Consider the following 16,530-nt stretch of genomic DNA (forward strand, 5'->3'; position numbering starts at 1 on the left):
TGGCTCCAGTTAACCATGCATGTTTACATCCATCATGTGAAAACATTCTGAATTTGTTCATTTATTGGTTACTAGCTTAATAAAACATGCTGGCATCTGCCATCATCTCTGAAGTCAACAGAAGTCCCAGGGCTATTTCCTGTGCATCCAATCTGGCATTTGATACAGCCCTAACTAGATTAAGAAGTTGTGTATGGGTAATGAACTTTCAGAGCCATACATGAGTGCCAAGTTGTGGTTCACAAGGAATTCAGGGGCAATACACCCAGGGCTGGCTTCACATGCCTTTGGGGCATAATTGGAGAGGAATGTTAAATCCTTTCCTAAATAAGCAAGAGAGAAGGCCCTGGCACAGGGCATCCTCTGACTCCACAGCAATTACATCTGCACAGCCTTCAGCACTTCATCCTTTTGTAGCACTAGTCTTCCTTCCTAATGAAGGAGAGAAAAGAAAAGCAAAAAGAAAAACATCTGCAGGGTTCAGTACTTAGAGCACTATGTTATCCCTATGTAAATCCAAATATCTCCATGGGCTTCAACAAAGAATTAAGGTGGATTTAGTTACCTGTGGAGATACTTGGCTTCTGAATTCTTTTCAGCACTCTATTCCTCATGTAGCAAAGAAGAATCTCTTTACATCAGCAACATTCATTGATAAAGTTGTTCTGTAACATCAGTAACTTTTGTGAGAGGTTACAATGAAATGTGAAAAGAGAGCAGGAATGTTGGACCTTTCTCAAGCTGGAAGTATCACAGCTGAAAAATCAGTTTCTCTCATAAATGAATATAGATAAAGAAATTTCTAGCATCAATCTTTTGGTGTCTCCCTTCAAGTCATCTTGGCAATTGATAAATCATGTACTGTCAGAATGACTCGACTGATCCATGAGGTTAAAAAGAAAAAAGTTAATTGTCCAGGACCATGGACATGAATCATTACTTTGATTGAATCAATGTGAGCTAGATTACATCAGATCTGATTCTAGCTTAGAAGAGGCTCATGTGTACTGCACATCCAGAAAAGTGTATGTGAATTTTATGTGTCTGAGAGCTGGTTCTAGGATACACAACTGAACTGGTAGCAATTTGCTCTGGTTTTAGTTAAACATTTCACAACATTTCACAATTATAGATTGACACTACTACAACTTCATACTGACACTAGTACAGATGTTATGGGCACAAACTGCTTTTATAGAGATAGGTAAGCTCTGGGAAAACAGGGCTCTGTATGTCACCTGTATGTAAGTTGCCCGGTGAAACTGCTCTTCTCAAAAATTGGCATTACTCAGAGTTCCTGGATGCCCTGAGATGCTGGTAAGTGGTAGCAAAGAGAAATCTACTTGTCCACATAATTTCTAATTTTTTGGGCTTTGGAAGAAACTCAATTTCCTGGCTGGAAATATCTTTAGAAGCATCACACACCAGAGCAGAAAGATGATGGGTCTCTCTCATGCAGTGAATTGTCCTTGAAATCAGACACATCCTTATGGTATTTTACATACATGAGAGTCCAATTCATTTATGCATTACTTTTCACTACACATTTATGAGAACTGAAAGTAACTATGCCTGTCCTCTTTCTAGAGATGAGAGAATTGGAAGCAAAACCTGGCTCATTCAAAGAAATCACTCAAGACCTAGGTCAGGATTAGAAATCTTTAAGGAAAAAAAAAAATGCAACAGCTCTTCAGGAAAAAGAAGAAAGAACTGAAAGAGAGGCTTACTGTCTGCAGATGTATTGTACATTTATATTGCGCAAACTCCTTTAGAAACTTATTGGGATCTGTGATCTCAATACTAATGAGTTCTGCCTTTGTTTATGTAAATTGAGTATTCACTTTCACTAGTAATCTACAAAGTGTTTGTCTTATAATAAGAGATAGCAGTAAGTGAAAAAGAATTACGATGTTACTTTTGTAGCTTGGTATGTAATGCTGCTCAGGACACACAGGAGAATAAGATTACAAGACTGAAAATTCTTTATCTCTTATTTTGGAAAATCACTTTCCTCTGTCTATTCATTTCCATTCTCAATCTACACTGTTCATGTTATTTCAGAAGTGATTGAAATGAGCATAATAACCCAAAACAAGTGTCTTTGTTACATATGATGACACAACAATCTTTTCATATAACACATCTTGTTTTGTTTCTTATAACACCATGCAAATGGACACCTTTTGTAAGATCTAGCAAGATAATACACTCAAGAACTTCAGGATACTTGTTTGGCAATGGTGATTTTTTTAACCTATCTATTTAGCTTAATTAGCAAGCTTTTTATTAGAGTTTTGCACCTTTTTTAAAATCATGTCATCTAGGTGGCAGAATTTGTAGAAATAATAAATTTCTCTCACTCTCCATTCGTTTCTAAGAAGACTAATATTTTAACAATATTGCTACCTTGCCTGCTACTCAGCTACTGAAATTTTTACTAAAGTCTCTCCTAAAGCAGGGGAGGCTTGACAGTCATCTCTTTGGTATTCCATATCCCCCATATCCTGAATTACAGGGAAGATACCAGATGTTTCTAGATGAGCATTTTGCTCTTGACAAGATCATCAGAAACATCAATCAATGCACCCATAGCTTTGCCTGTGCTGCAACAACAGCAGGTTAGATTGTAATTGTTGTTCCATGCCACACAAAGCAGCCTGTACCCATGACATTACATTAGCACCCAGCTCTATTTCCAGCTCTGCTTGCATTAACAACACCAAACAACACTAACAGCCCATTTGCTTTCTGTGGTCCAGTGGAAAGGAGAAAACTGCCTGCACATGTGTGGGGATGCTGCAGCTGGTCTCACAAAGCAGCAGCCTGGAAGAGAAAACCCACTCACAATTCAGTGCCTTCAGGTAATTTTAGGGAACTGGTGAGATCCACACACTTAAATTTGTCTCCAGCATCATGGTCTAAGAGAAAAGTCCCAGCAAAGTGCCCAGGGCAGTCCCGGATTTTTCAAGGTAAAAGAACCTTTCTGTCAGATCTATTTTTAACTAACCTTTAACCATAAAACCTCAAATATTTTCCTTTTACTTATATTTTTTCCTGACACAAAGACAGCATAGAAAATAAGGAGGGAGGAAGCTTCCCACATCTCTGCAATTGTCTCCATCATGACAGAATTTATTCTCAGTCTCCCAGAGTGGGTTTGATGCAATGTAAGAAATTTTGGAGCCTTATAACTGACAACTGCTCAGGAAAGCACAGTTGCTCTTTCAGCTACTTCTCATCACCAACAAAAAATTAACTTCGGTATTTTAAAATTTTCCGATTCAGATTACATTCAAGTTTGGTGATGAAAAGGAGAAAAAAGTACATGTCCAAGATTTTCAAGAAAAGCAAAAACTTCCCATCTCAGAAAGACTTAACAATCTCTATAACTACTTGTGTGGCTAATTAATGTGTATGATTACCGTGTACCAAACATTGTGACATCAGAGTTTTGTTATGGTTTTTTTCAGTTAGAATGATGGGGAAGCTGTTGGGGTTTTTTCTCTCAGGATGTCACAACGCAAAAAAGGACTTAATTTGACTCAAACTCCGAAGCATGATGCGAAGAGCGCATCTTCCTTGCACTAAGCAGCGGCAATTTGAATTACAGAATCACAGAGTCGGAAAGCCCCCGCTTGCCGGCGGGGAGGCGAGGACAACAAAGGTCAGGGGAGGTCCATGGGGACGATGGCGAAGAGACGGGCCAGCTCACCGCGCCCACGTTTCCCGGCACCCACGGGACGGAGTTTCCCAGCGCCGGGCAGCAACGTGAACCGCGCATCTACCCACGGGCCCGGGAGGGAGCGGCCCGGGAGGGGGCGGGGCGTCGCCATGCAAATCAGGCCCTCGCAGCCAATAGGCGGGCCAGCCGACCGGAGGGGCGGGGCGCTCCGCGGGGATGAGCGCTCGCCTCGACGGCGCGGGCTCTGCGGCGGCACCGGCACCTCCGGCACCGACACCGACACCGACACCGACACCGACACCTCCTGCACCTCCGACACCTCCGACACCGGCACGTCCGACACCGGCACGTCCGACACCGACACCTCCGACACCGGCAAGTCCGACACCGACACCTCCGACACCGCCACCTCCGGATCGGCACCTCCAGCACCGCCACCTCGGGGAGCGGCTCGGGCGGAGCGGAGCGCCACAGGACCGGCCGGACTGCCCTTCCCGAGGGTGAGTACCTGCCGGGACGGAGGAGGACGAGACAGCGCTTTCCTCGGGGGCCAGACAGGGTTTGGTTTCTTCACCCCGGGCACAGCCGGTGCTGGCTCCCGGTACGGGAGCACAGCCGTATTCCCGAGCTGCCCTGAGCATCAGCTGGAGTTCCCGGACGCCGAGGCGCCCGGAGCTGCTGCCGGAGGGAGGGCAGCGCTGGACAGCGCCGGAGCCCGGGCTAGCCGCCCCTTCCCGGGCTGTCGGGGCATGCGGGGCGCTCGGCACCTCGGTTTTGCCTACGAGTAGACGAAACTGCCGCTTTTGAGTCGAGCGGCGGAGTGTGAAGCCCGGAGGCAGGAGAGATGATAGGATACGCGGACTGGCCTTTTGGGTCTGAAGATGCTTAGCCATGTTCCTCATAGAATACAAAAGGGATGGCTGGGTTTTCACAGGATGAGAGAAAAACAAAGGCGCTTTCAAATATATGTCTGCATTTCCACTGCCTTGTTCGTCTGGTTTAACGAGTATTAACATTTTATTCATAGTGCTCACACATGGTTATGAATAGATCTACAGCAGATTTTACAGAAAATTGGTTTATATGCAAAATATGATAGCTTTTCCTTCGTTCTTGAGTGTCATCATGGCCAGATCTAGAAGTGGGTGCAAAAGTTAGTGTTCTTTGATTGCTTCTGATTAAATTGATACTCATTTCCTTCCTACCAAGAAGAACTGGCCCTCGTGTATGTCTGAGATAACTACATGTCACTCTGATACTGAGAAAGGAAATGACTAGAATAACAGCACTGGCCAAAAAACGGACGCTTGCACTTGTTCCTGTTCCTTAAAGGGTATTTTAGCAACTGTCTTTTATATTGTCAGGTATCAAAATGGCAAACTATGACTTTTTAGGATGAGAATACAATTTGAATGATGATGCTTTCTTACCAGTGCTGATACTTGCTATTTAAATAGTGGTGAGACTACAAGATGACCATAATTTATTTTTTACTTGAAAGAGACCAGAGGTCTAACAGATGAACAGAATAAATGGCATCATTAGGAAAGGATGGTTTAGGTGTCCAACTCCTTTGGTGACCTTTTTTCTCTGACTGCCTTGTATGCCCACTGCTCTGAAACTTAAATTGCATGTTCAGTCATGTGTTATCTGGTGGTTTGGCTGTGGCTAAAATTGCAAGTTACACTCTTGAAAGACATCTCCATTATGAAAGTAAGCATGGTACAGAAGATCTCTTGAGACATTAAAATGAGTAAAATGTATTAAAACCTTCTGGGCACTGCAAATAAATATGATGCTATGGAATGCAACTGCATGCTCTATCAGTGCTGGAGAATTTGGCTGCTGTGGGATTAGGCTCCATGTCTGACATCTTTCACTATACTAACAGTATACTAGCACTAACAATAACCAAGACCTGCTTCAGAAGGAGAAATTGTAGTTGCCACTGGTGCATAAATAATAGAGAAGGAAGATAATCTGCTGCATGAAAAGAGTGAACTAAATTTCTCCCCAGCATGGGCAGCACTTTATGCTGGACACACAGTGACACTGGGGGTGAGGGCATGGAACAAATCCTGGGAATGCAGGAATGCACTGTGGGACTAAGACATTGCTTTATCCATTTGGTGCACTGGAGCTGGGCACCTCAATCAGGCCTGAGAAGGCTTTCTGTATCTTCTCTCTTTCTGTCAAGGAAGAATGTCCCACAGTGCTTTCACAGAGAAATGGTGTAATTTTTAGCAAGTCACAGCCAGTTCAACATAGGCCTTGGGAAAGAAATTTATTATTTTGGGTGTCTCCAGTGTCAACACACTCAAACACCATCTCCCTTTCCTCAGAAAACTCCTTTTATGTCTTGGAGTAGTGTCTCCCTCCCTGGTCTTCTGAATTATATTAAGATAATTCCTTCCAGTTCTTTTTCTCCAGGAGTGTATTTTCTAAAATGTTTGGAGACAATTATATGCCAAATATGCTCCCTTTGACTTTCCAAATGTGATAACTGTTTCAGGATGTACTTTTCCAACTGAGGCCTTATCTATGGCAAGCAGAGTAAAACCAGTCCTTCCCAAGCCATCTCTCATTTAAGACATTAGGTTTTGGTTTTTTTTACAATGATCCTATATTGTGAGCTTGTTTTGTGGCTTGCAATCAGCTATAACCTCACCAATGCCTTCCTGCTGCCAAACTGGGTGTTTCCTAATTTATACTTGTGTGAATAATTTTATCTAAATGTGTCAGGCTTGACTATATTGAATTTCATTTTCTTTTTGTCAGTTCTTCTCTTATTGTCAAGATCATGTTAAATTCTCATCATTTCTCCTTCCCTGCCCTCACCAAGCTCTTACTTCTACTCCCTTCCAGTTCACCTGGTGACTGTACAAGCTCATGTTTGGTTTCACTCTCCAAGCCACTAATGGAAAATATGGATAATCTCTGAGTGTGACAGATACCCATCCTAATGCTGATATGTTCAAAATCAGTTCTGATGGTGAGAAGACAACTGCTGTGTCAAATATGAAGGTGCTAGACCAGATACACTTTCTATTATCTTTTATCTGGCCCATCAATTTTCTTTGACTTTGGTCACTCCTGTAGTTCAAGGATGATAAAGCATGGTGCAGAAGTTACTGAGGCAATGTTAGTTTGATCCAGTAAACCCATCTCAGTGCCAAATCTGTGGTTACCACTTTTTGCAGTGAAGTCATTTTTGGCTATGCTTGCATTTTGGGTTATTCCCCAAAATGTGGCCATGAACCAACTCCGGTGAGGAGCATCATTCCCAGGGAGCGTCCTGGGGCTGGCTCCTGAGAACCCCCTGTTGGGTGGGTGGGTGGGGAGGTCTACATGAGGGTAGTGAAACAATTTGGTTTTTATCTCTGCTTTGATAGGCTAGATGAGCTATCAAGACACTCTACACAATCAGCAAGAGCTCTCACACAGTGCTTGGCACTTACATCTAGATAAAACTACATGTAGTTTTATCAGAGAGAGAATGATGTCACATGTCTTGACTTCCAAAGGCTTATCATGTGTGCAGCTTTTGCCTAATCTGCTATGGCAGTTAACCCATTAATTCCCAGGATTATTCTCAACAAAAGTGAAGGAATTACTGCATGATCCAGCTTTTCCTGCTATGCCTTTTCTCTGTGCTGTTTTTGTGGTATTTACAACTCACTTATTTTTGAAAGCAAGAATGAAGCTTGTTAGAGCTTTTGATATGCCCAGTCAGGTGTGTCCCTAATTACATCTATATCTTGTCTCAACTTCACTGGTGCTTTGAATGGGCCTGTAAACACCCACGAGCTGCTAAGTAGCGTAACTGCCATAAAGCCTGACATGTCCTGGGGCTGAGGCTGTGGGTACGAATGTGTGGCTGGCTATAGGGGTTATTTCCTGGCTGGAACTAGTTTGGTGCAGATACAGTTGTGTAGATTTTGCAATAGAATCCCAACCTGAGTCTCATGTGTACTGGCCCACATGACCAAATACCAGGGAAACACCCTCTATTTAACCTTAAAGGAATTTTTTTAAAGTCAAGAGTACTTGGTCTCAGGTTGTAACGCTTTATCACAAGCCTTAAATATATGTGCTTTTCAAAAAATAATGCAGTTGTGCTAATTTAAAAACGTCAGTAGAACTTGTTTCTTCTGACTGATGATCACATGCAACCTCGTATTTCTATTTGCGTACCAACATAATGTCTTAATCACTTAGAAATACCACAGTGTGGTAGCAATAGCAGTTATATACATGTGGCATGTACACAGCTATTTCGCTGAGCCCATGTGTTCCAGGGAAGCCGAGGTGATTAATTAGCTAATGTATATTCTCACGGTGCCTGTGAGTGTGCTGGCTGATTGCCCTGCACAGTGACCTGTAATGATGCCGAGCTGTAGTAATTGCCAAGAAATGCACAGACGGCTGTCTCACTGTTTATATATGGATCTGTCTTAACCATTTGCCAAGCCCTTGGAGGTACAGTTCACACTCCCATTGTCACCATCTAGGCAGTTTTACCTGAAGACCTTGCTGTTGCAAACCAGTGAAGATGGAGAAACTTTTTTTGTCTATAGCCCCGTTACCTCTGCTCCCCACCCCACCCAAACAACACCAAATCTAGTTGCAATTGCTCATTTATGTGACTTGTTAGGAAAATGTCAAGAGGAGATAGCGAGAATCCATTTTATCTATCCGCTATTGAAAGTTTGTCAGTGGTGATCCATAGCTCTCCAGTGAAAATTTAGACAACCTAGTAAATAGTAGCAGTCAACCCATGTAAAACAAGCTGGCCTCTCCAATGCAGGAATAATGTTTACTCTCATGGCTACTAAGTAATAACAAGTTAAAACATCAGATTTTTTTTTCTCAGTCTCATCATAAATATGTGAAAAATGGCATATTATAGTGCATTTATTGCACACCAGCAGCATCTCCTAGTTTTGATACTAATGTCTGGGAAAGCTGATAACCAGTCCACAGAAAACACCAGGATGGTTACTGTATTCAATACATCTGAGAAGTACAAGATGCACCCTAGATCCTTCAATTTATAATACATTGTCATACAAAAACTGAGAATTCTTTTCTGTTGAAGAGATTGAATACTGGTAAAGAAACTGAGATGGTCAAAGAAGAACCTCCAAAGCTATCAGTATTCTAGAAATTATTGCCTAATTTCTTTCATTTAGAGGCAACAATCTGAATTAATTGTCCCCCCCAAGGTTTTTTGTAGACTTTATGACCAGAAAGGAACCACTGGAGACTTGGAGATTCTGCCAGATGCAGAAGTAGCATGGAGTCATCCCTACTTCTCTGAATAGATCAGCTTGTAATAAATAACTTGTCCTGGCACAAACAGGGAAATTGACATTCATGAAAACTTTTGGGAAAAAGTAATACCCAGAGACATTTGCAATGGCAGATACTTGTCCCTAGGGGGACAGAAAGTATAAAGGTGGTCTTCTGCTGTACACAGACTTTGATGAGCATATGAGCTGGGTAGTGTAGTCTTCAGACACACTTGCCACTTCTTGATGGAGTTCTGTAGCTTTATAACTGGCATTCAGTGTTAACGGATGGATTTTAATTCCTGAATACATTTTGTCTGTTTTTAAACATTGTGAAATCCAAGAAATTCCAGAGAGGATAACTTCCTTTCAGTGAGGCCACAAAAAGATTTTGAACTCTGTCACAGTTGTTAATCTTTGAGTTAGTACACATATGTGATCTCAGAACAGCTTGAGAAGGCAAACTGTCCTAATCATTAGATTATAATTTTTTTTTGTTTCAGGCCATTACAGAGGAGAAGAGAGAAAAAATGATGAGTAATTTGAAAAATTCAAGCCTGCTGGGCCACCTGTGATGGGCATGGTTGGGAAGACAGGGAATTTAGACTGAAAAGATAACTAGTACTTAGTATTCTGCTATAAGCCAATTACTCTTCTGGAGTAAAAACTACTGTTTTAACATACTGTTAAAAAAAAAGTCTTTTCCCCAAGTTAATTAATATTGTCAAATCTATTATTGGGCAACAGATACCAAGCAAAAATATTAATTCTGGTTTAAGAAAATTGTTTACAAAACAGACAGTTACTAGAAAATTATTAAATCTGAGATTTCAACTCTTAAACAAAAGGCTTCAGCTAAATTTAACACTTCTTTTAGCTATGCATGACTTGTATTTTAGCACTCTGCTTGCCTTGGAGTGCAGTGTGTTCAATTCAGCAAGCCCACCTGAGTAGATTTCCATCAATACTACATGCTCTACAAGCTATATGGGAAGTCACTGAAATGTGCTGACACATACTTAGCTATGAAGTAATTTTGCCTAAGAGCAGGTTATTTCCTAATTGTTCACCACTTGTTTTTTGGGTCACATCTATTGTGTGTCATGCGATAAAATCACATGTCATTCAGAGCCAGGATGAGCCACGTGGGTTCCTTTTACCTTCCAAGGGTGAGAAGAACTACTGTCAGAAATTATTTTTAACTGACTTGTTTTGAAATATCTGTTGTTCCTCAAACAACTGAAGTAAAAGCTTCATCTTCTAAGGTCCTGCTCAAGGCTGAAAAGATTACTGACTAGACTTTTGGTAAGCCACAAGATGGTATTAGTAGCAGCTGAATTTATGAATGCTGCAAGTGGAAAAAATGTACACTGCCTTCCTTCCCAGCAGCTGGCCATGAAATATGGATGCTGTGCTGAAACTGCTTCATCATTTCACCATTTGTCCCCAGACTCTGATCACAGAATATCCTGAGCTGGAAAGAGCACACAAGGATCATTGAGCCCAACTCCTATGTGAACAGTCCATGGGGATTGAGTGTGGCTATACAGATGTTAAAGCTAAGATGAACATAAGTGTGTAATTTGCTTGTTTCTATAGAAATAACTTTTTATCCTTAGATTATTTCTACATAGTTAACAGGCTTCAGAACATTTGGCAATGTTAGGCAATGTTTGTAGGACTTCCTTTTGTATGTATATGGGACTAACAGAAAGGGGGTGTATACACAAGCATAGTTTTTGATTTTCAGAGTGGATTATCTTTCTTGTCTGAAATCCTGTGTCATACACAGTTGTCTGGGGCTGCAGTCTTATTGCAACATGATAATTTGTATGTTTCTCATGCATCATGGGAAAACTTGTCACTGTGGTGATTAATACCAGTAAGTAGCACAGTAACATGAAAAGATGAGCACTGAACATGCCCTCAGCTGACTGTACTTGCTGGGTATCTGCCTTCAAAGCTGTAACCTCTGCAGTCATCACCTGGCCTGTATTTCCTGTGTGTGTGTTTGGGTGTACACATCATGATGGACTGGAAGAAAGAACTTCATATTTCAAAGGACAGATTTATCTAGCCCAAAAATACAAATGGAAGTACATGTTCCAATCTGAATATAGGTAGCATTTTAAAATAAAATAAAACTGACAGCTAATCTATTAAACCTCACACTCTTAGAATTAAGGCAGTTATACACTTGCAGTTGTTGTTCCAGAGTAGCTGCTGTCTTGATATTCCAATGTGTTAGATGTCTCTTATATAGACTTGTGCAAGTAGTTGAATATATTTAATGTTCAATGGTCAGTTTAGCAAACTTTTTATCTAAGGCTGATTACCAGAAAAATTAAGACAGGACCTTTGAACATTATCTAATCCAGGCCTGCTCAAAACACACACGGGTAGTTTAGGTTGCTGAGGGCCATGTCAAGTAGAATTTTAAATATCTTCAAGGATGCTGATTCCAGAACTTTTCTGGGCACCTTTTCCATGGCTTCTAAATGTTTAGGGTTTTCTTATTTTTTTCCTTTCCCCTCATCTCATGTCTGGCTGTCTCTTCTCTTGTTTCCACATAAGTCTGTCGCATCTTGTGCTATTGCTGTACATTTCCATGAAGGGAAAATTCTTTGCATTAAGCAATTAGTGATGGCAACAAGATCTTCCTTGAGCTTCCTGTTTCTCAGGCTGAACATTCCCAACTTTCTCAGTCTCTCTTCATATGTCAGGTGCTCCAACACCTCTGACCACCTCTGTCCTCCCCTGGGCTCATCCCAGTATGTCTGTGTAACACTGCAGATGTGGTCTCTCAAGTGTCAGACAGGAGGGGTCCCTTTCCTTCCTCACTTTTGCTGCTCCACCCTGGATGCATGGCTCATGTTCCCCTTCATGCCTACCAGCACACCAAGGTTCTGCAGTGCGTCTTCCCAGCCAGAGAGTGCAACTTCTCCTGCTGCACCAGGCACTGTATGAGGGGAGAAACTGATGCTCATTTTACAGACTGAGGTCTCAGGCTATCCCTAACAAGCAGACATGTACCATGTGCTAATATATTGCTGTTCAAATTACAAGCAATACAATCAACATACATGTAGATGAAAACTTTGCTGAGTAACAACAGCATCTGACAAAGGAGGCCAACTTTTCTAAACCATGATTGTTAAATTGAAAGGTTTCAAATTGCTGTTCCCTCTTGCTCTCCCTGCTTATTTATTTCAGCTCTTTAGTGTCAGTTCTGTCCCTGACAGAACCCTGTCCCTGACCATCTGAGGAAAGCTTGAAAGTTATTGTCCTCTCTTGGGAAGATCTGGTTCCCCTTTGTTTGAAATGAGAATTTGAAACTGGAAAAGACCTCTGTGGTGATGTTACATTCCAGCCTACTGTTTTTCTTAATGTAAAAAATCCTGAAATTCTGCCAAATTGAGAGTTTCTCAACTCAGTTTCCAAAATACCCCAAATAGTTTCCAAATACCCCAAATAAATTTACTGTGCCTTGAACAAAAGGTACACAAGAAAGCTGAATCTAAACATTTTTTTCAACTTCACAAATCTCTTTGGCCAAATATTGCAAATGCTGACTGATGGAGTACTTGAGCTAGTTCAGCATAAAGCTGGACAAGTGTTCCTCTGTAATCTGTGGTGTTTGTGGCCTAATATGATGCTGAAATACAGGCATAAAGTTACTCACTTCCCATCCTTCCATCCTGTCCTGTATGGTGTGTAGATAAGGAAAAGCATCTTGAAAAGGTGAAGTGGGAAGCAGGCTAGGTGATGTACTTTGGAAACAAGGAGTAAAAGACAGGACTTTAGAGAATGAAAGAAAGTGCCAAAAAGTCCATGATTTTAAAGGATTCTGAAGTCAGGTTTAAATAGATGGCATCCATTTGTAAGGACAAAAGTGTGAACACTTTAGCTGTGGAGACATATCCAGACAGGTACAGGTCCTCCATGCAGAGCTAAAAGATACCAATGTTGATCACCTTAAACATAAGTTTTGTATGTAGATACAAATAATGTAGAACTAAGTACTGGGGAGCTGGGAAAACCCAGGGTGAAGATTATAAGTGCAACTGCAACTTGATCCCTCTGTTCCGCTTACAACTAGACTCTACTGGATCTGCTGGATCACGGAGATTGTGTGTGATGCTGTCCATGTCACCGGAGAGGAGCTCTTCACAAGTGGCTTTGATCCATGTGCTCATTCACTGATGTCCAGCTTGTCCCTTCGCAATCTTACTCAGCAAAGTGCTCGAGGCTGAACTCAGAAGGGGCTGACTTCTGAAGAGTCCAGGTACAAAGAATTGGGCTTGAAGTGTCTCAAGTGGGCATTATAAATTATCAAGAGTCTATCACTATTGTCCTTAATGACTCTGGGCTGAAACCTGACTGTGGGGCTGTTAGATCTGCCTTTCCCCAAAAAACTGGGAGGAGTTTATGGAACTTTCCAAAGATTTTGCAGGGGAAATCCCCGAGGAAATGAACAGTAACAACATCGCCAATGAGAAAGCATGAACTGAATGATGAATATTAAATTTTATCTTGTACAACTTTTATTCAGCACATACAGATTCTAGGCAGAGACTTGGTGGAAGTGATAGTGCACAGGCCAGTGTTTAATTGCATGATCTTCCTGTGTCCAGGCAACATTGTGATGCAATCCAAGGCAGCACTTACTCTTCTTAAAATGTTTGACTTTTTAACCTTTACTGTTGTATTAAAAGAAAGAAAAAAGCAATATTTTTAGACATGCTGCAGAATTAGTTTACACATGAATTTACTACAGCATTTTCATGTTGTAATTACTGTGTATTTACTTCTCCATTTCTTCCTGGGGAATGAAGGGTAGACCTACTCTTACAAAATTATGAATTTATTACACAGGAACTTTACTCAGTTTTTGCTTAACAAAGAAAACACAAATGGAAAGTGAAATAATTGTTGAGCCAGTTGTTACTATGCTCTCTGTAGAAGGCTGATGATATTTAATTAAGTTTAAGGAATGGTAAGCACAAAGTTCACAGAATTGCAAAATTGTTAGTGTTGGAAGGGACCTTAGAGATCATTTAGTCCAAATCCCTGCCAAGACAGGGTCATGTAAATCAGGTGACACAGAAATGTGTCCAGTGGATTTTGCATGACCTCCCTGGGCAGCCTCTGCCACCCTCAATGTAGAGAAGTTCTTCCTCATGTTGAGATTAAACCTCTTGTGCTTTAGTTTATCAACATTCTTCTTTGTTGTGTTGCTGGGTACCACTGAAAAGAGTCTGGCCCCATCCTCTTGGCACCTGCCTTTGACGTATTTATGTGTTGATCAGATCCTCTCTCAGTCTTCTCTTTTCTAGACAAAATAGGCCCAGCTACCTCAGTCTCTCCTTATAAGAGAAATGCTCCATGCCCCTAATTGTTGATGTCTGATACTCTATGGTCAATGACAGCATCTGGAGACATTAAAATTTCTTTTTTCTTTTTTTTTTTCCCTGTCTTGATACTTTCTACACCATTTTTGGAAACTTTTCTTTCCCAACTGTATCAATAAAGGCCATTTCTGTTCCTGAGAGGCTTCTTAGTATTCTCCCAGGAAAAGCAAACTTAGAATGAGGGAAGCCCGGTGACATTTTGGGTAGTTGATGTAATGAGGGATCCGGAGCTAGAGGAGATTTCTCTAGTGAGCAGTAGTGGAAGGTGTTCAGTTATTAACATGTCTGCAGATGCTGATAGCTGAAGGCTTACTATCAGGAGTCTGGTTTTCCTCTTCAAGTAAAAGACTGGCATTTTGTGGAGAGTTTGGGACTGTCCTACTATTCTTTTTGATTTGTCTGCAGGATATGTTGTCTTCTTTCCTGCAGTTTTGTTTCTAAACTTGTACCTTCTAGAACAGTGTTCTAGCAGAGTTTTGGATGTTATCCATCACTGTATAAAATACTGTGAACAAATTTAAAATCTAGTATTTTGGGTTATCTTTGATGAGTTACGTTTGTTATCTATGATTTAGTTATGACCATGGTGTAGCTATTAGTTACAAATTTTCAACTCTTTTAACCAATATTTTAGTTACTTCAAACTCATTCCTCCTGTTCCTGTTTTACAGGCAGGATGAAAGACCGTTTAAATGAGCTGCGTGAATTTGCCAGGTTACACAACCAACAGTTCTCCGATAGTGATGATGATGAAAATTCACCCCAGGATATTCTCCTTTATGAGACGGATTATGCCTTGGAAATCCTTCATAAGGACATTCAGAGCATCCGGGCAGAAAATGACCACCTAAAAGCGGATGTCAACCGTCTCAGAAAGCAAAACACTCGCTTCCTCACTTCCATGCGCCGTCTTAGTAGCATCAAACGAGACACTAATTGTATTGCCAGAGACATTAAGAGCCGTGGAGAAAGCATCCACAGGAAACTGCAGGTAATGAGAGATTTCTGTGAAGATGCAATAACAAAATACGGAGCTATGTCTGTCATTGCCAGGGTGGCGAAGAACCACTACGTTGACCTCATGCACACATTTCAGGATGCTATGTTTGATTACAATGCAGCAGAGATGAACCAGCGGGAGAACTGCAAGATTCGAATTCAGCGGCAGCTGGAGATCATGGGCAAAGATGTTTCTGGTCACCAGATTGAGGAGATGATTGAGCAAGGCAAATGGGATGTCTTCTCCGAGAATCTCTTGTCGGATGTTAAGGGAGCTCGCGCAGCCTTGAATGAGATAGAGACGCGGCACAAGGAGCTGGTGAAGCTGGAAGGCCGCATTAAGGAAGTTCACGAGCTCTTTCTGCAGGTGGCCCTGCTGGTGGAGGAACAGGCGGACACCTTTGATGTTATTGAGATAAATATGCAAAATGTTGAGGACTATGTAGGAGATGCTAAAGACCAAGTGAAAAAAGCTTTGGAATACAGGAGAAAACATCCCCTCAGAACAATCCTCTGCTGTTGCATATCATGTTGCAGAAGGTGATGGTCCCACTGGAGCTACCACAGACTGACTTGAATGTCTTCAAAATCAGGTGTTCTTTCCAGAGACTTTTCTGTAATGACAAGCCCTAGAAATAGGGGGGATATTTTGCAGTTGGTTTTGTTCATTGCCTGTTTACTAAATATGCTGAAGGCTGTTTGTATTTATGAACTCCTAGAAATGTTGATAAAACTATTTTTAATGTAATTTTTATTGAAAGGTCCTGTTACTGTATCTAGAGGTGCAATATCTCTACAGTGATACTCGTTTCATATAGGCAAGAAAGAAGAATGAATAACTTATCCTAGGGAAGATGAATATTTTTAAGAAGTAACTTTATTCTTATTTGTTGAAGTGAGGCTGCAGGCAGTGAAGCCTTGTTGCCTGGGGCAACACAGTACACCATAGAATCAGGAGGTTTCAGTTTTAACTACTTTGGAGCCTGCTTGATACAAATTTGACATAATACTGAGCCTGGAGCAGGAGCAGGACACAGAACCAGCTTCTCTTTCAACTTGATTTTCAGCTGCCTGGAATCTTAACCGAAGTGGCTGCAGATTAAATGATAATATGCACATTTTGCTCTATCTGTGTGCAAGTGACTGC

General features: G+C 41.3%; 1 protein-coding gene across 1 annotated transcript; it reads left to right on the forward strand.

The window, feature by feature from the left end:
* Window positions 1–15,060: 15,060 nt before the first annotated feature.
* STX11 (syntaxin 11) lies at window positions 15,061–15,927 on the forward strand (the record flags this gene model as incomplete). Its single annotated transcript, XM_084202882.1, has 1 exon — window positions 15,061–15,927. The coding sequence occupies one exon, from the start codon at window positions 15,061–15,063 to the stop codon at window positions 15,925–15,927; it is 867 nt and encodes a 288-aa protein (XP_084059008.1).
* Window positions 15,928–16,530: the final 603 nt, after the last annotated feature.

This window comes from Fringilla coelebs, assembly GCF_963513975.1.
Source record: "Fringilla coelebs genome assembly, chromosome: 3".
NCBI lineage: Eukaryota > Metazoa > Chordata > Aves > Passeriformes > Fringillidae > Fringilla > Fringilla coelebs.